Below are 19,571 nucleotides of genomic sequence, written 5' to 3'. Positions count from 1 at the left end.
ATTTTGTCTTTTTTCTGTCCAACAATGAATCTTATCTGTAAATGGACCCCGCCCCCCTCGCCTTGGCAAAGCTTTCATTTGACAGAGAGTGTGCTTTGCTTCAAACTGCAGTTAATCTCCATCTATATTCATGAAGCATATTTGTTCACAATAAACCAGGAATTATCCCGGAGTGAAGCTGAAGGTTATCCGGCAGCATCAGAAACACTAGAATTGCAGTAATAGGAATAATGGACTTGGGGTCACTATGGAGTGGCAGTTCCATGGTGGTTGCATGGGAGGTTATGTGGGGGGGTGGGTTTTGTGGAGGAGGGACGGGCAGTTCTACTGGTAAGAGCTGTGTGCACCATTCATTTTTTTAAATATACTGGAACCAAATGTTCATGCACATGGCTTGATATTCAATAATAATGCTTTAAACACAGAAGTGGTGGCCAGCAGGCTGAGAGAAGAGTCAAGCACCACCACATACAGAAGAATGTGCTTCATCTGAGGTCCGTAACTGAATTGTACTTCACTGAATGAATTATACACAGAGTGAGAGATCTGGAACATAAAGACATAAATAAAGGTCAAGGAGACCCAGAGGGAGGACTGCGGTGAAATCTTTGTGATGTCATAAACTGTCTTATGAAACCTTTTTTATACTTTGATGGCTGATGACTCAAACAATGAAATCATGTTTGTTTTAAACAAACATAAGGCATGAGTAATACACACTGTTAAGCTTTAATCACAATGGAGCTCTGTCAGATCAACATTGGATTCATCACTTAACAAAAAGTGCACACTTTTAAAAGGACAGCGTCCGGTGTGAGCTTATTAACATTCAAAATGACGGCGACAGCTCGTTGCCATGGTAATGGCATTATACGTCATGAATGTGAACGAATGCACCTCTCTGTTCTCTTGCAGTGTAAAATCTTCCCTAGACATATTTACACTTGATAATCTGTGCCTCCATATTGAATAAATAACACATTGAGCCTCACTAATCGCAAGTGTATTTAACCATATGGTGAAACACGAAAACTACAGAACAGTTAATCATCCAGCCGATCATTCCATCGTCCCCAGAGCCCCACATTGGCAAATGTGTAAAGGTTGTCCTCAGGAAGCGCTGAAGGTTATTACAATCTTAATGGTTTGTCCCACTGGGAGCATGAATTTGTTTTAGAAATGTTGTATCTGTCTATTCGACTTCACATCAAGGTCAGAGGTACAAGGTCAGAAATCTTAATATTAACAAAAAACCTACCCACTAAAACATTTGAATCCTTCAGAGCGCCTTTCAACCTCCGCCACTACTTCAAGTGTTAGACAAGAGTAGGGTTGGGTATCGTTTGAATTTGAATGATTCCGATTCCAATTCCTTGTTCCGATTGAGGTTGCTAGCATCTTTTTTTTCTTTGCAGCGCCAGCCTCACTGCTCATTTTAACAGATAGGACAGCTCCGCTCTCGCCACCCTGCATCACACTGGTCTGATGCGTCACAAATTCACAACTACTGGGAGTTTTTCGCGCGTCATTGACTTAGGAGGCTGTGATTGGAAATAAGGACTGGAGCTGTCCCGGACGGGACAAATCCAAATTGCCCATAATTCGGGATGTCCCGGTTGGCAACCCTAGGCACCCATTTACTTCCACTCCATGACCTCGGAGGTGCTTAATAATATTTGACGTGACCCTCTGATGAAATGGAACAATTTTGCTGCAAATGTTGCATTTTGCCGAGTTTTCGGTTTGTTTCGAAAAGTGTAACCACACTTTGGACCGCCGACGCACGCTATCCATGTTCGATCGCTCTGTTATGCCAACACTTCCGGTAGACGCTTCTTCATTGGTGTTCAGCGGTTTCTTTTTCCGGTCGGCGCCGGCGGGCTGAAGATCGAAACTAGGAATCGTATTTTAAACTTTTGAATGATGCCGGGTAAATCACAATGCTAGTCCCGATTTCAATCGATACTCGATACCCAAGCCTAGACAAGAGGCAGGGCAAAATATTGCAGACAAATCAAAAGCATAAGCATAAGTGTAAATGTATAGGCTAATTTTAAGTGCCTCATCACTCTAATCAATCAGATTATATATCTGTCCCTGTTGACAGAAGGCTTCATGGAGGCATCATCCACTGGCAAGCTTGCATCCAGCTAACTTAGCCTCCTCTTGGAGCAGGTTCAAGTTCATGGATGTGTTGCTCCATTCTCATCTCAACTCAACATTTTCCGAGAAAAAACAAATGATTCACGTACTGGGAATTTGTGTCCAGAAAGAATCTCTAGTTTAATTCACTCCAGTTACATAGAGACCTTTCACACAGCTCTTGAGCGTGTTGCATGTCTGACTCTTCATCCCCCTCGCCCCTCAACCCCAAATTAAAAGGACTTGTGAGTAATTAAGAACGAGTGTGTGTGTGTGTGGATGTCGGCCAACATGCGTGGGGGCAAAAAGGCCTCTGTATTTTCATTAAACATTCATGAGAGAGAGAGAGCCATTAAGAGCGGTCTCCACCTGCTCTTTATGTCAGCACACAGGAAGTCACAAAGGCATTCTTCACCCCTCTGCTTCATTTTCTGCATACAACTCTAAAACGCACTGCAAATAAATAGGTTTCAACATCTACATTCCATAATAATCTGCTGAATTTCTATTCGCTCTGAACGATCTTCGTGATGTGAACCCAAATCCGACATGCATTCCATCTAACAGGAGCGACTCCTGTGGTTGTGTAGAAGCCTATGGGAAAATACTTAAAGCTTATTAAGCCATTGTAAACATGAGGTACTTTGTGATTGACAGGTCCCTACTTTTCCGTTCACCCCCCTTGGAGTTTTTCCTCTTTGAACCTTAACCCTTTCAGTGTGTTTTAATTTTTAGTGACCCACAAACATTGTCTCGTGTCACTTTTTTTGGTCACTCTGGCTTATAAAGATGGGGACGGCCAAAATGTCAAACTTGAGGCTTCAGAAGTCTTCCAACCAATGGCCAATTGTTTTGTGAACCAAGATGTTCCAGGTGAAACGATGATATGATTGCAACTGTATTTCTGAACCCATGTGACCTGCTGAGACTCTCTGTGATGGGCCTCCTAAATGGCTGCTTCCTCTTTGTGTTTGTCTCCAGGGGGCTGGAGTGTGTGGGGTCAGTGGGCAGAGTGCAGCAGCCAGTGCGGAGGTGGGATTCAAACCCGCACCCGGACATGCCAGTCGCCTGCGGAGGAGTCATACCAGTGTGAGGGGGTGTTGGAGGAGGGTCGGCCCTGCAACTCCCAGCCCTGCAACACCGGTGAGCTCCTCCGTCTCCGAGTGTTGACCTGCATTGTCTTGTCTACACGTCCATGTCTGGACGCGGTTTTATATGAGCAGCATTTGTTTTCAAATAGTTTTTTTTTCACGTTTTTCATCTGCTTGTGTATCCATCCTCTATAAGTCAGTGTTTTGACTTAAGGAGTGCATGTTGGAAGGGGACTTTGATCGATGAGACATAATAATAAAAAGGACACAGGAAATGAGCCACTAGGCAATATAATGTAGAAGTTATTGACCTAGATGCTGACTCCTTCTCCCGCTCAGTTTTCTTCATTTGTTTACCAAGCAGACTTTTTCTGTCCGACAAACAACTCAAACAGTAGACTGTCATCTCGGCCGATGTGTTTGTGTTCTTCTTCATGCCGTCAGAAGGCATGATCCACATCCAATAAAACACCACTATACAACACGTCCACAGCACATTAACACAGACGGCGCTACAAAAGTCCCAAGTTTGGCTGATGCTGTTCTGGGTGACCAATCGCGTCACGGTTGTGTCCCAAACATGAGCCATTCATGAAGGACCTCTGGTTGCTAACCCCCCGACCCTCCTCCCCCCGGCCTTGCCTCACCCCCTTTAGGCAAAGGTCGCCATCTCTCCCGCAGCCAATCGCTTCGCTCAGTGGACAGCCGCAAGCGTGACGACGTAGACAAGCCCCGCAGTGGACAGCAGAGCCCTCAGACAGGTAAGACAACGGGACGCAGAGGGAGCCCATGCATCAGTCACTGTGGCAGCTTGGGTGACCACTACTACACTCACAACTACAGAAAACATCACAGTCGCAATCATTCCTTTTTTTTCATGCACACAAAATCTCTCAAAGTAGTGTCCTCGTCCACAACGGACTAATTCCAACATGGACCCTGACTGAAGTTGTATTTTGTCTATGAGATCATACCAGGCCACTGTGCCCTGTCTGTAAAACAATAAGACAAATGGAGTCCTCCCTCTCTGTTAAAGTGATACTCCACCTGAAAGCAGCAGTAACTCCTCTGAAGGCTGAAAGACGTAAGCTGGTCTCTTCTATTCCTCTCCAACGGTTCCTCTTCTATGTCTCTGTGGTAAAGAAAGAGCAAGGATTCGGAGGACGTTGTACAAAAAACTGTTATCTTAAATATTGAGTGAAGGTTTTCTTTCACAGAAAATGATTTGCTCCCAAAAGTCTGCAGCCTTCTTCCAGTTCAAGGTTTCATCCTTATTCTGGTTTTCACAAATCCCTTTAGGTTGGTTAAACTGCTGCACAAAAGACCTTTGCAACTGGTGTCAGCCAGCAATGCAGTGAATATATCACATTACTTGGCATTTAGCTTTTATCCAAAGCGACTTACAATGAGTGCATTTCAACCATATATACAGGACATAGGTGTAAATTTAAGACCCAGTTTGGTACTTAATGCACCGACAAGTGGTGTCGAACTTAATAATTAACTCAAATCTGCTCACTGCCCAAACTGTTGATGTATTGTTGTATACGGTGGCTGTGTGAGTCTGACACAGGGACGAGGCGTGTGATGGGCAAGGATCTGAGTTAGCATTCAGCAAGCTGTGATCACGTTGCTAGAGTAGCCGGATATTTGGGGATTTGTCCACCTTCATTGTGACATGCATCTTGGCTGACAACACACCACCAACCTTTCAGGCCTACTGGCTGCTGAGATCTGATCATAAGAGAGAGTTTTTGAGTGGAGCATCACTTTAATTTGCTAATTGATTCCCCATCTCCTGTTTAGTCCTCTTCTCCCTGCTTCCCTCCGGCTTTGACTGCCCAATTTTTCCTTGTTACGGGTCAGGTGACCCATCAAATCGGCAGTCATGGCCCTTAATGAGATCACTGATATATCCTAAGCCAGTGGCATGACTTCTCCTGGAAGTGAATGCAAGGGATATGACATCAGAGCCCCATACAGACCAAGGAGGACAAGCTGAACAGAAGCTGGGGTCTGTTTCAGGGGCCGCCTCCCTTTTTGAAAGTTGGGTAGTCAAAATCCTGTCATTGTCATTTTATGTGAGCTGTGTTTTGGAATACTGAGGCCCATCAAGGAGCACCAGTAATGGGCGCGGCGCCTGCCACTCTTGGACAAGCCTGTGGAATGGGACAACCTCTTCCACCTGATTGGATATATGAGAGGAGACGGCCCCTAAAATGTGCTAATCACGGCTAGGATCCACCCTTTATCACACCACGCCCCTTCCTCTTTTGGCCACAGAGGCTGCATCCTGCATGATAATTAGTTATGGCCCTCTCCTTTTCCCTTCTCCCTCTTCTTTCTCCCTCCTACCTTCCTGTCCTTTACCCACCCCGCCCCCCTCAGTAGACTCAGCTTCAGGTGAGGAGTGGTCAGCGTGGAGTGTGTGTTCTGCCACGTGTGGGGAGGGCTGGCAGAGTCGCACTCGTTTCTGTGTGTCCTTCTCCTACAGCACCCAGTGTAGTGGGCCACTGCGCGAGCAGAGACCTTGCAACAACTCTGCCGTTTGTCCAGGTAAGCCCCGCCCCCCCCCTCCCACCGCCAACTCCCTGCGCTCGCCCAGCCCTCTCCTGGACCCTCCCTCACCCATATAAGACCCACCTGGCTGCCCTTAGCTGGTTTCCACCCTCCCTTTTGCCTGCTATTCCTCCCAGTGCCATAAGAGAGATGCCATGGTGCTCTCAGGCTCCTACATGCAGACAGGCAGGGGGACTCCTCAACTTAGAAGGAACATAAATGAGCCCAGTAAAGCTAAACAGCAAAGTTATTGACAGTTGGCTTCTCTGGTAATATTCTGTTGTATTGATGGCGCTAGCTGTCCATCTTTAAATCATACCCTAGCTGCTCTGATTGCAGTGCACGGCGCTTGGGACGAGTGGTCGCCATGGAGTTTGTGTTCTTCGACTTGTGGCCGAGGTTTCAGGGCCCGAACAAGAACCTGTGCTCCCCCACAGTTTGGGGGAGATCCCTGCGATGGCCCAGCGCAACAGACCAAATTCTGCAACATAGCTGTGTGTCCAGGTAAGGAACACGTTCATTACATTAAAAAAATAAGCAGTCGAAAGGGTGAAACTTACAAAAGCTTTTAGTTTCTGGGTGCCAGCAAATAACATGATTCTCCCCATGTTTATGAGGGTCTTATTCCGAAATGAATAACTGGGAGTTTTATATGCAGGATATTATGTTCTGACGATCTATTCATTTTATTTTGTATACCTCAAAATCGCAAATGACAAATTTGCCTCAGAGGGCTTTACAGTCTGTATACATGCCACATCCTCTGTCCTGAATCCCTCAAATGGACACAGGAAAAAAATGAAAAACCTTGAGAACATCAAAAGAGGATCCCTCTATCAGGATGGACAGACTACAATGGATGTCATGTGTACAGAATGAACAACGTAGCAGATGTACAAGACATTCAATTCCTGTGACAGAAATGATTCAGAGATCTGACCCCTACAGCAGTCACCAGAGTATATCCATCAATTCAGACATATACTGCATAGGAGACATGATTTTTGTTCAAACCACAAGTGACACAAGACGGTTGAGCTTAATACAACCAAACACTGAAAAACTGTGAAAATACACTCAAAGTTCAAAGTGGAGGACACATACAACAGAGCGCACAACACCTGTCCATCACTCTTCCATAGTCTCAGACCTTTGTTTTATTTGTACACCAGGGATGCCTTTAAGAAGGTACATCATTTCCTCCATAATCCTCAAGTCCTCCTCAACAAAACGCTGAGATTTTTCTATTTTATAAAGGATGCAAGACGATTATATATGTCTCAGTAGCTAAACACGTGTTGTGTCTATTCTGCTTGCCTTTCGTCGGTGACCATGACCCTTCTCAGTGGATGGAGTATGGAATGAGTGGTCCAGCTGGAGCTCCTGCTCCGCCTCCTGCTCCAACGGGACCACGCAGAGGACCAGAGAGTGTAACGGCCCCTCGTACGGAGGCTCCGAGTGCAGGGGAGAATGGCTGGAGACGGTTGACTGCTTCCTGGGGGAGTGTCCCGGTATGAAAGACTCTATTTAATCCTACACAAACTAACTTCCATCTTTTAGAATGGAGTTCAGGGGGATGTGGGAATTGGGGGAGTTGGTTTGTCACAAAATACTTGTACAAATGCATAGAACAAAGCAGGGTGATATTTAGGCAACCGATCTGGTTGACCTCTTCAAGATATTTAAAATGGACAGGAAGGTTGCTCTTTTCACTCTTTGAATTTAGTCCCGTTGTAAATCCATGGTTCTTCATTGGTATTTACCAGATAGGAGCGATCTGATCGGCATGTACCACTGGTCCTATCTAACCCTCCATCCCTGTATGCACTGTGTCAGTGGAGGGCAAGTGGCAGCCGTGGTCCCTGTGGTCTGGCTGCTCTAAAACCTGCGGAGGGGGGAGCCAGCAGAGGAACAGGATTTGTTATGGGCCCTTTTTTGGAGGCCAGGCCTGTCCCGGAGAGCGAGACGAGGTCCGCAGCTGTAATGAAAAGAGATGCCCAGGTGAGTGGATGGGAGGAAGACCGTGACGAATTGTACATGATTACACGTTGGATTTACTCTCCCTCTGCCAACAGAACCTCATGAAATATGCAGCGAGGACAACTTCTCCAATGTGGTGTGGAAGATGACTCCAGCGGGCGACACAGCGGCCGTGCGCTGTCCTCCCAACGCCGTGGGTGAGCTCCCACCCCAGTGCCTGTGACACAGGCTTTAGGATTACACCCCCTTTGGTGATATGGATCCCATATGTGCTCCCACAGGGCTCATTCTGCGCCGCTGCACCCTGGATGAAGAGGGCCTTGCCTACTGGGAGAATCCCACCTACATGAAGTGCGTCTCCAACGACTATCGGAGTATACAAACTTCGGTGAGCAATCGAGATTTTTTTTGGTTTCACAAAAACATTTTTTATTCCATAGATGTTTCAGTATTTAAAACTATTTGGATGACCCTTCCGCCCACTAGACCCGGGAGCACCTGTCCAAAGCCCAGCGGGGCCTCGTGGGAGATGGCGTCTCAGACGTGATGAACAAGCTGAAGGTGACGTCCAGCGACGGGACCAGCTACAGCGGGGACCTCCTGGCCATTGTGGACGTGCTGAAGAACATGACGGAGATCTTCAGGAGGGCCTACTACAGTCCCAGCAGTGCAGACATGAGGGTGAAGGGCTACATTGCTTTATTGGTCGTCTGATGCTGCAATGCAGTTTGGGGTGGAAAGAGGCTACAATTGGGTTGACTCAAAGTCCCCCCTCTGCCCGCATGTCACATGCTCATTTCTTTGACGTGATGTTATTTAAAATGAAATCGTCAGGGATTTGGAAATCTCATCACGAGGTGAGAAAAGGGGCCTGACTCCTCCCACCTTTCCAGGAACTAACTGAAACACTGAATGATTGGCAGATATATTACTTATAAAACCTGTCATATTTTCACAGTTTAATGGAGCTCTACGGCTCAGTGGAATAAAATATACCAGGCTTTGACACACACGCAAACAATGGAGCGCTTCATCCTGTAACCACCTTCACCTTCTCTTTGTTTTTCAGAACTTTGTGCAGTCAGTCAGCAATCTGTTGATGGAGGAGAACAGGGAGAGATGGGAGGAAGCACAACTGGTTAGTACGGCCCCTTCTGGCTCTTTCTACAGAAAACCGGATTCACATGGTCACCTCGTCTGTAATTACATAGCAGTAATAATGACAGAATGACAAAGACACAGGTGGACCAACAGCCCCCTGTACCTCTCCAGGCTGACAGAGGTACGGGGGGGGGGGGGGGGGGAGGTGGGGCTGCTGAAGAACCGAAATATCTCTTGCTAACGAGCAAGCCAGTGCACGCCCACTCGTCCATCTGCCGCACTCGTCTTCAGCTGTCCAGCGGCCCGCGCTTCTCTCTGCAAACAAGCCAACCTGGGGGGGGGGGGGGGGACACACGCTGTGTGTACAAGGAGAAGCTCCTCCACTGTGACAGCATTATATGACGGGGGTCACCACAGCCCCGCTTTACCGTCCTTCCTTACTTCTGAATGCAAAACTAAAACAATACTTGATGTCAGAAGAGCCACCAGCTAAAAGAAGAATGTCGAGTTATTCCTGGGGACGAGCCCCCCCCTCGAAGCCCGAGACCCCAGGTGGTACGAAACGTCGGAGGTCATCACGCTTTGTGAAAACTAACCAATGGAAAATGCGTCACTTTATCATTGTGTGTTTGATTGCAACTTGACTACTATATTCTATTATAATTACTATTATAAACGACTAAATGAAAATAAGACCAGCAGTGGGCGCCTGGAGGTCAGGACACACATTCAGTGATCCACAAACACACAAGATGAACGCTTTAACAGTAAATAAAACCTGTTTTTTATTCGTCTTTATCAGATGAGACAGTATCATGAATGTAGTAATCAATACAAGCGCAGTGATATCCTCAACTAGTGATGCACAGTTCCTATGAATCCCAAATGCCTCAGCATGCACTCCTTCATCTGTACATCTGTGCCATTGGAATGAAGCGTTCAATGGATAGATGTCACTCCATGCACGACTGATGTTAGCTTGATCTCTCCTTGTTTGAAATGATTTTTGGTTCCCTGTGGAGACCATTTTGACGTGGAGCCCTGATCCCGGTTCCTTAATTGGACGAGGAGCGCTGATCTCGGTTCCTTATTGGGACGAGGGGCCCTGATCCTGGTTCCTTAATGGGACGAGGAGCCCTTATCCCGGTTCCTTAATGGTACGAGGAGACCTGATCCCGGTTCCTTATTGGGACGAGGAGCCCTTATCCCGGTTCCTTATTATGACGAGGAGCCCTTATCCCGATTCCTTAATGGGACGAGGAGCGGCTGATCTCGGTTCCTTATTGGGACGAGGAGCGCTGATCTCGGTTCCTTATTGGGACGAGGGGCCCTGATCCCGGTTCCTTAATGGGACGAGGGGCCCTGATCCCGGTTCCTTAATGGGACGAGGCGCCCTGATCCCGGTTCCTTAATGGGACGAGGAGCGGCTGATCTCGGTTCCTTATTGGGACGAGGGGCCCTGATCCCGGTTCCTTAATGGGACGAGGAGCGGCTGATCTCGGTTCCTTATTGGGACGAGGAGCGCTGATCTCGGTTCTTTAATGGGACGAGGAGCGCTGATCTCGGTTCCTTATTGGGACGAGGGGCCCTGATCCCGGTTCCTTATTGGGACGAGGAGCGCTGATCCCAGTTCCTGCCAAGTTGTAAGAATACAAAAAGAGCGCTTCAAATCTGTTCTTGTGACATCTGTAGTCCAGTCTGTTTTCAACCATCAGAAGCTGTACTAAAGTAACTGTGCTCATCATTTAGTGTCCATGTACTGTTTCAGTTGAGCTGTATTGAAATGCCTGCTAAATATTTGGTTCATACTAACTCGATTAACCCTTCAGCATCCCTGAACGTTACATATCAGAGTTTAAACCACAGACATTCACTCAATTTAGCCATTCGACCATTTTCTGTTTTTTACTTCATACTAACAGACTTGCACTTTTACATGAAATCTTTATATCATGTTTACTATATTTATAATATTTGAAGTGAGGCTATTTTGGACTGGTTAAACTGGTAAAATGCAGATGTTATAGGTGTTGTATATTGTACATATATTTTATATATTCTGTATGTGACTCACAACAAATTTGGCAACCTATTGTTGTCTCAAAAAAGAGTTCATTTCTTATAGGCGGCATCCAAATGCAGAGTTACGCACTAAATTAAATATCAATGTTGATCATACAGTAGCTGTGCACAACCACTAGACTGGTATTGCAGTGTGTGTGTGTGTGTGTGTGTGTATATTCACCTGAAATCCATAATCCGTTTTGCTCATTCTACTTTCATGTCTCTGTTTTTCTCAGCTGGGGCCGAACATCAAAGAGCTGTTCCGTCTGTTGGAGGACTTTGTGGATGTCATTGGCCTGAGGATGAAAGACTTTCAGGACATGTATGAAGTCACCGATAACCTAGGTCAGCCCTATCTCCATCCACGGATCTCCACAGCTATCTATGCTCATCCATCTTATCACAGCTTTGTATTTCTCTGAAGATGAATGTCTCCAATAGCATAAAGAGAAGAGACAGTGACTCTCATCCAGCGGGGCCCCTATGTCCTCATTCCTACTATCGCCTTGTTTGCATGTGTTTGCTGATAAGAAAGAGAACATTTTACTAATTCATAGAAATGGCAAAGTTGTTCATAATAACATTCAACCAAACTCTTTCGACATGTTAACCAATTCAACTCTAGGTTCAGGACTGCTGAAAGCTCCTGGTTTGACCAATATATGTTATTTGACCTTTAAGATGCTTGGTAAACCTGAAGCTGGTCTTTATGTACTGCACATGTGTCAAACTCAAGTGGCCAAATCCGGCCCGCCGGGGCGTCTGGCTGCCCGTCCAGTGTGTGCATGGCACCGTTAGCGCGCACCCCCACGGCCCCTCCCCGTCAGCCCGGACCGAAAGTCTGGTCAGACTGGGTCCTACTTGGGGTCCTGTCTCTGGTTGGCTTTTTCTCAACATCCTTAGCTACCAATTCAACCCATTTACTACACAACCTCTAAGGCGTTCCATTTCTGTGTTCGCTCCGAGACACCAAGCCACAGTGAATATTGGCAGCAAATCCACACGCAGCACCTGATCTTTAAAAGCTTTAGACCTTCTCTGCGGTGGAAGGAAGGCATTGACTCTGCTGATCCTGTGACCTCCAGATGAAAGCGACGCACAGCTCGACTTTAGTCAAGGCAGAGGATGTGGGGACTGGGGCCAGAGGAGAGGTCCTGTTTAAAGCGCTGCCACCTGGCTCTCTCCCACTCCTCCAATACAAGCTTCATCTGCCATCTTCTTCTTCCAGACTTATCAAAGTAGTCCGAGTAATTTCATCCAACTCAAACCCCCTCACACTCAATAGTTATTTGAACATATTTAACCATTTCACTTTTAACTAAATATATTGTTTGTTCTCTTTTCTCATCAACACACCTGTTCCATCGTCGTCTTTGTCAGCTCACGTGCTATTCACCCAAACAGAAACATCTCTGAATATTAAAACCACTGACATATCTGACATTTAAGGCTGGAATACCAAGCTAGTGACAGGGCAACTGTCCTGGGACCCCCGATCTCCATGGTCCCCCACAGCTCCAGCCGCAATGGTAGCAGCTGCTTTATACTATTTGAAGGGAAAGTATCAATTATGCACAATATAGATAAGGGAGCGTAGACTATATATTATAGACTGACGGTCCTGTTTATTTTCTGAGAGTAAAGAGTAAAAATACAGTTTTAAGTGCGTGATTATCCCAGTTCTGTGCTTACATTTAGTCTTTTAACTCCACCACCACACAGCCTCTTACAGGACGCTGTGCACAGGACGGGTCGGCGGACACATGTTTCCAGCCAGACACAAACACGCATATCTTGTGAAATGTCTATCTGATTTTGGCAGAAGGCTTACTGCTGCCTGATGAAGCGTAGCAAGATGCTGCCTGAGGGAATGCATTTGCAGGGCCGTTGGAGGGAAGGTAAAGTGGGTGCTTTGTCTTTCTATGTTCCAGTTTTGAGCGTGCACAAGCGTCCGGTGGTGGGGCACGCAGACATCAGCTTCCCCATGAAGGGCTGGAGGGGCATGGTGGACTGGGCCCGCAGCTCGGAGGACAGAGTCACCATCCCCAAGAACATCCTGGCAACTGGCAAGCCAGGTAAGAGCTGTGACACGTCTCACATGTCCCTCCCACTGAGACACAACCCACGCGAGAGGGACAACAGCTGAGCCTGTTGACATCCATGTAACAACCGACAAAAATAATGAGTCCCCTGGATTATTTATGAATTGTGTCTTTTGATAGCATACTGATCACAGCCGGCCCGCCAACCTTCTGGAGTGTGTGCACTTGAATGTGTGTGTGTGTGTGTGTGTGTGTGGAGGTTTGGAAGGGAGCAGTCAACAGAAAAGAGCAGAAATAGCGCACAGGAGTTGCTGCATATAATGTAGAGAATAAAACACGTAGGAGAAAACCATCACTTTTTATCCCTGGTGTTCAGCAGCTGTGCAACGAGCCACAATTTGTTTCATAAATTGTTAATGCAATGTCCATCTGCCTTATTAATGTGCAGGCGCTGAATTGCAAAAGGGAGCATTTATATACTTCTGTTGATAAAACTCAGGGCTCCTACAGCAGACACGCACCAAGGAGGAATGTTGCTTCAGGTGTGAGGATTTAGGCCTCACTTCCATTTTGTGTCGTCGTAATGAATATGTAGGATTGCTTTTGTCATCACATTCTGGAAACCATTGTGCTTAGCTCATCCTCAAGAGCTCATTTAAATGAAGCTCAGCAGAACGCTGGGGAGTCCTTGGAAATAGCTTATCCTTTCAGCCGTATTCATAATTCCAGCTGAACAAACGCCTATAGTCACAGGACAACCCGTTATAAGGTGACGGTTGACCCTCAGCACTCAGAAAAAGTGTCCATTTAAATACATTCCACCAGCTGCTCCTGGGCAGCCCAGGCCGGTGTCTGCCTTAGGGTCTCCTCCCATGTGGACAGGCCACGCCCGCTCCAAAGGGACGGGGTGCATGACAATTCTCTCAGGATCATTTCAGCCACTCCTTTCCAAAGCAGCATTTCAATCCCTCCTGCAAGCTGGTGGCTAAAGGTGAGAAGATGAGTGTAGATTGAAGGTCAAATCAAGAGCTTTACTTTCAGGCTCCGCCTTCTTATCACAGCTGTTGGGCACAAACGCCTAAATGTTACAATTAGTTCCCTAGATGAAGCCCATGAGCAGAGAGCAGCCTTTGCCACATGTTTGCATTAATCAGGAAGCCATTCTTTCTAAATGACCATGACCACATGGTCTGTGGTGAGGGAGGTCTTTCTGTGCAGCATTTCCATGTTTAGAATGGTCTTCTTCAACGGCATCGTTGGTGACATCCTGTGAGAGAGTTTAACAGACACATTTCCCACTAGGTTCCTCAATGTGTAGCTAGTTTCCAGTTAATGGTCTATAGACACAGTAATGCAAAAGAATGAAGATGCTTAGAGTGACTCTGGTTAAATACGAGGTATTTTTTTCTATGTGACACATGTTGGGACAACACCGGCTCAAAGACAAACTGTATTTCAAAGGAACAGGGACAGCTACATCTGCTTTATCTGTTTTCAAACGCTACAGCAACAACAGACGCATTTGGCTGAAAGTGGCCAGTTAGCAGGTCACCTGTCCGACCGTACCACCGGTTAAACCCCACCCGCCCTCAACTATGTAATGCCGCTTTATTCAAAATTAAATAAATGAATAAATACATAAATAAATAAATAAATACATAAATATTAAATACATTTTATAATTTCATGGTACTTTTATTTCATAAGTACACATTATTTTATTTCATAATAGCACTTTTATTTTATAATGCCACTTTATTTCATAATGCCACTTTATTTCATTTCACGTTCTTATATGCAAATCAGGGGGCGTGGCTATCTCTCACATTCAGAACAGACAACAGAGCCGTGTGCAAAAAAAGGCTGGCAGTGAAAGAGTTAGAAATAGGCTAGGTTAGTTGTAGCCTTCTTATATAGCTACTGTCTATGGTTGTAGTAGCAGATAAGGTACTGGTTCATTCATTACAATGTCTGAGAAAAGTATCTCAGACTTATTGAGAGCGGCTGCCAACCGCCTCGATGGGATGGAAACCACCACCACCACTATCACCTACAACCAAACACCACCTAGAGCTGCCGAAGTGGGAACCGCAAGCCCTAGTATTTCCAAAAACCCCTCAATATGTGTCAAAATAGTATCTGCAGATAACCCATGTTGATAGATTTGATCTGCTAATGCTAGCATGCTATCTCGGAGCCCACCGATGTCTTCCATTATGTCCACACTCTCACGTCCCTTAGCCAGCCTGTTTTTGCACACGGCTCTGTTGTCTGTTCTGAATGTGAGAGATAGCCACGCCCCCTGATTTGCATATAAGAACGTGAAATGAAATAAAGTGACATTATCAAATAAAAGTGCCATTATGAAATAAAAAAAGTGTACTTGAAGTAAAATGAAATTATTACATTTATTTAATATTTATGTATTTATTGCCTCATTTATTTATTTCACAATGTATTTCAAATGCATATTTCATTTATTTATGTATTTATTCATTTATTTAATTTTGAATAAAGCGGCATTCCATACTCACCGGGTTCTTCCGTCTTGTCGCACTAATGTTTTCATTAAAAAAGTGTTCTTGCTTTATCGTATCTGCGCGGGCTCTGGGTGCCTGTTAGTACACGTGGGGTGCCCCACTGTTCTCTCCTGTATATGGAAATAGCATCCGACCTCAGGTTATCACAATTAGCTCAATGTTACGCTTAGCCGCAAGCAATAGAAATGGTTCCCATTTCATTTTGAGCACCTGTAAGTCTACATAGACTGTAACAGCTGAAGCTGATGAATCCGATATCGGTGTTGGTCACGTGAGGTGAACATCTCCAAACTGCACGGCAGGTGCACCGTCCCCAGTAGCGCAGTTATTTGACCATCACAGGCCGCCATGTGCAGCTAGCGTGCCAACGAGGCCGTCACTCCTAATCAGGAGTCAACAGGAGCCAATCTGGAGCAATTAGAGGCAACCCCCCCCCTCCTCTCCCCAGCTGGGAGATGTGTCTCCCCAGGGGTAATGTCCCACCAGCAGCCCTCTTTATGCACACAGCTTGGAGCCGCTCACATGGAGCAAAACGTCACCCTGATGACTTGTTTAAACTGATTGATTGTTAGTTAGAAGTTAGGAAGCACACATTTTGTCTCAGAATAAAAACCTGAACAAGTGGGCTGCAAGAGATGGGAGATAAATTTGTTTTGTCTGATGCTTCTGAAAGTTGAATGAAACAGTGACCCAGGTTAAGTATGATTTGCCTCCTCTTTGCAGTGTGAAAACATGCAACAACAACACGCTTCATTAAATTCAGTGAACTGGGTTCAGCTAAATATGTTAAATGCAACGTGATTTATATTCAAAGTCCTGGTGGGAAGTCAGCTAGACATTTCTCTTACATAGAGGGATTTAAATGACATCATCTGCCTTTGATTGGGCTAATCAACCTGTCCATCAGTAGAATAGTCTACGTGCACTAAGACGAGGAGCCACTCACACTGAGGAGAGAAGGCTCCTCTTTAAACAGGAGGCCAATGCAATACGTTCATTCACGTGAGTCATATTCAAAGACAAAGTGAACTGAATGAAACTTTTCTCTTGGCCTGCACATTGTGTTTTAGGTTAAAGCCTCCATTAAGATACCACAAACGCTCATGGTCCAGATAACAGCTGACAGGGTGACAGAAAGCAAGTTAAACTTGCATGATGTTTACCACAGTCTCTGCACGCGTGTTACTGCGTGTTAATGGAGAATATTCATTCAATATTCATATGTTACTTTTTCATTTAGAGAGAAATTCATGTGAAAACATGCAATAACTTTTCCAAGGATAATGTTTGGCAGTAACACAAAGTTGTTAAATAGTATAAATATTTAATCTGAATGTAAATGTTAAATGTAAATTTAAAGGTTAAATGTAAATGTTATTTATAAATGTTCGGCAATGGTCCGTTCCACGGGGCTAGGGGCACAATTGCGGATCGTCCCGTAGACGAGGGTTGCGCGATCCGCTTCCGTGCACTCTGGCCGTTCCCCACCCCTGTCGACCGGACCATCGCGATTTAGAGATTTAACATTTACATTTAACATTTATATTAGGGCTGTCAAAAACAGCGCGTTAACGACGTTAATTAGTTGTTTGTTGTTAATTATGTAATTTTTTTAAACACATTTCACACATGCGCAGTGTGACAAATTATTCAGGTCAGGAAAGTACCTCTTCCTCTAGGGAATGCACTTCATCCTATACAACACATTACTGCCACCTGCAGGCATATGTCAGGCCGTCAGGTTCAGCAAGTCGTTTGCGCCAGTACATGCTGAATGTTCGCAGGCCATTAACCAAATCAACCTCAGATCATTTGACCAACACAATAGCAAAATGTTCCAACACGTTGGAATTCGAATGGTCAAGCGCGTGAGCAGAAATAAAGAGGCCGTCATCGCCACACTTGCCAATTCAAAAGGACCGGGAGGGGGGGGGTGCTGGCGGTGAACGTGGCTGGGTGCTGGCGATCAGGGGGGGTGCTAGCGGTTTTCCTTGCAGCGCCAGTCTCATCTTTTTCCGTTCTAATTGCCGCTCGACTTCAAGGTGTAACTTTTATTATTGTCCCGTGGAAATCGGGAGAAATTCGGGAGAAAGGTCGGTCCGGGAGATTTTCGGTAGGGGCTTTGAAATTCGGTAGTCTCCCGGAAATATCGGGAGGGTTGACATGTCTGGTCATCGCAGCCCTGGACCATCAGGAGCACAAACTCGTTTTGCCGACCGCAGCAGAGTGGGATAAACCGTAGAGGCTCGAGACCCTTCTAGAGCCATGCAGGGAAATCAGTCTGTAACTTATCAAATAACATTGATTTGATTATTTTCTGGAGTGAATTAAACCAAGTCAAATATCAATAACATGTATTTATGTAAAAAATAATAACGATGATAATAATAATGATAATTATGTATCTGTGTCCTGTTATTTATCTTTGGTATGCATTTCAGAAAGAAAAAATGGTTAGGATTCAGGTGTAATTGCAAATAGTGATTAATCCTGATTAATCCACTGAAAATTCTGATTAATTTGATTAAAATTTTTAATCATTTGACAGCCCTAATTTATATATAACATTTAAATGTATATTTAACATTTAATATTTAAATATTGATATTGCTTTTGCTTTTTTTTCATATGATAATGCTAAATGTACCAAAACTGTGCAGGATTAGGTGAAGAAGGCGCGTGTGCACGCTCACACGCGCAGAGAATCATCACAGAGATTTGGCTCACACAGACATGTGACGCATGGACCGGCTGGTTGAAGTCCCTACTGCCTTGCTCCTGTTGGGCATGGACAATCTGGCTGAGTATGTTGGATCAGCCAGCCAAAGCGTGTAATCCTCCATCGTCCCCACACACTCACACACATCTTCCCCCCTGAAGCCCATGTGAGCTCAGCTGCTGCCCGGCAGCTGCAGCCTCTGCCGGCTGCTCGCGTGCTCTCGGCCTGAGCAGGAAAGGTGGATGTCTTCAGATGACTCGGCAGATGGAGTCGTGGTTTCTTTGCCTTTTACACTGCAGCCAGAAAACAGCGAGACTCGTGTCCTAAAGGCTCTCTGCAGACTTGAAGTAGTCCAGCAGTTGATAGACCTTTTTGGATGTGGGACCACTGTGTTGCTTCACTGCTGCCGGGGAAGCTGAACCGGGCAGAATGTCACACCCTGAGGCCGCAAAATAAGCGGTTTTCCAAAGGGTGGAGGAGACCAAAAAATCGGCATGAGAAAAAAAGTTGGGCACTTGTAGGAGATTTAACTAAATGCAGTAGATCCACGTAACTCCAGCACACTGCACACTTTTTCAATGTCCCCCACCACAGCCGTGGATCTGATGGGAGACTCGGCCAGTCCATGTGCTCGACCAACGCCCTTGTCCTGATGAGGATACTTTCATCTCAGCTTTCTTACTCGCACCTCAAACCAGTGGGCCTTTAAAGTCAAGCTCTTTGTGTCCTTTACTCAAAAGTGGTATTTTGCCATTTGCTGCATTTGCATTCTGTAATTGTTTCCTCTGATACTGGTTCCATTCCCAAAATTGACAAGAAAAGATGTACAGGATGAGAACCCATGTAGACACTGGCAGAAGAAAAGGTGCTGGGTGGAACCGAGGACCTTCTCACCAACACCCCTTTTTAAATGTATCAAAATGATTGGGAAAGCTTCAGCATGCAATAATGTCAAGCCAGGGGTCCCACACTTTTCCAGCTTGTGAGCTACTTTTCAACTTAGCAGATCATCTACCGATCGACCTATTGGGCGCCCCAGCCATCAAGGTCCTTAATTGATTAGTTGAAGTTGAATTGGCCCATATTAGAAGAATTTAAAGTAGTAGTTATAACACTCAAACACAAATGAGACATTTTGGTTGGACATGGTTGTGAACTGAAACATGCTGTTTTTCTTCCTTATGAGTAATTGTGTGTATGTGTGTGTGTGTTGCTCACACACTCACTGGTTATGTAGGACCCCTCAAGCAACATCCCGTTTCTCCCAACACTCCTCTAAAGCCCTGCTGTCTTCATTTGACCTTGACCTCACTGCTCAGTGTTTTCTGTGCCC

General features: G+C 45.5%; 1 protein-coding gene across 8 annotated transcripts in view; it reads left to right on the top strand.

The window, feature by feature from the left end:
- adgrb1a (adhesion G protein-coupled receptor B1a) overlaps positions 1–19,571 on the top strand; it is a 104,514-nt gene that overhangs the window by 46,985 nt on the left and 37,958 nt on the right. For 5 of the 8 annotated variants that reach the window (XM_037452948.2, XM_037452943.2, XM_037452941.2 and 2 more), the window contains exons 3-14: positions 3,124–3,285; positions 3,890–3,994; positions 5,622–5,789; positions 6,132–6,296; positions 7,139–7,303; positions 7,629–7,793; positions 7,868–7,969; positions 8,054–8,160; positions 8,259–8,453; positions 8,842–8,910; positions 11,174–11,282; positions 12,869–13,012. In XM_037452948.2, coding sequence (XP_037308845.2) covers positions 3,124–3,285; positions 3,890–3,994; positions 5,622–5,789; positions 6,132–6,296; positions 7,139–7,303; positions 7,629–7,793; positions 7,868–7,969; positions 8,054–8,160; positions 8,259–8,453; positions 8,842–8,910; positions 11,174–11,282; positions 12,869–13,012 — 1,656 coding nt within the window. The remainder of the gene's footprint in view (positions 1–3,123; positions 3,286–3,889; positions 3,995–5,621; positions 5,790–6,131; positions 6,297–7,138; positions 7,304–7,628; positions 7,794–7,867; positions 7,970–8,053; positions 8,161–8,258; positions 8,454–8,841; positions 8,911–11,173; positions 11,283–12,868; positions 13,013–19,571) is intronic. The other 3 variants (XM_037452942.2, XM_037452946.2, XM_037452947.2) reach the window with 3 other exon arrangements.

The sequence above is a fragment of the Pungitius pungitius genome, chromosome 11, assembly GCF_949316345.1.
Source record: "Pungitius pungitius chromosome 11, fPunPun2.1, whole genome shotgun sequence".
Classification (NCBI taxonomy): domain Eukaryota; kingdom Metazoa; phylum Chordata; class Actinopteri; order Perciformes; family Gasterosteidae; genus Pungitius; species Pungitius pungitius.
The sequence above is the reverse complement of the archived record's forward strand: the minus strand, read 5'-3'. Positions and strand labels throughout refer to the sequence as shown.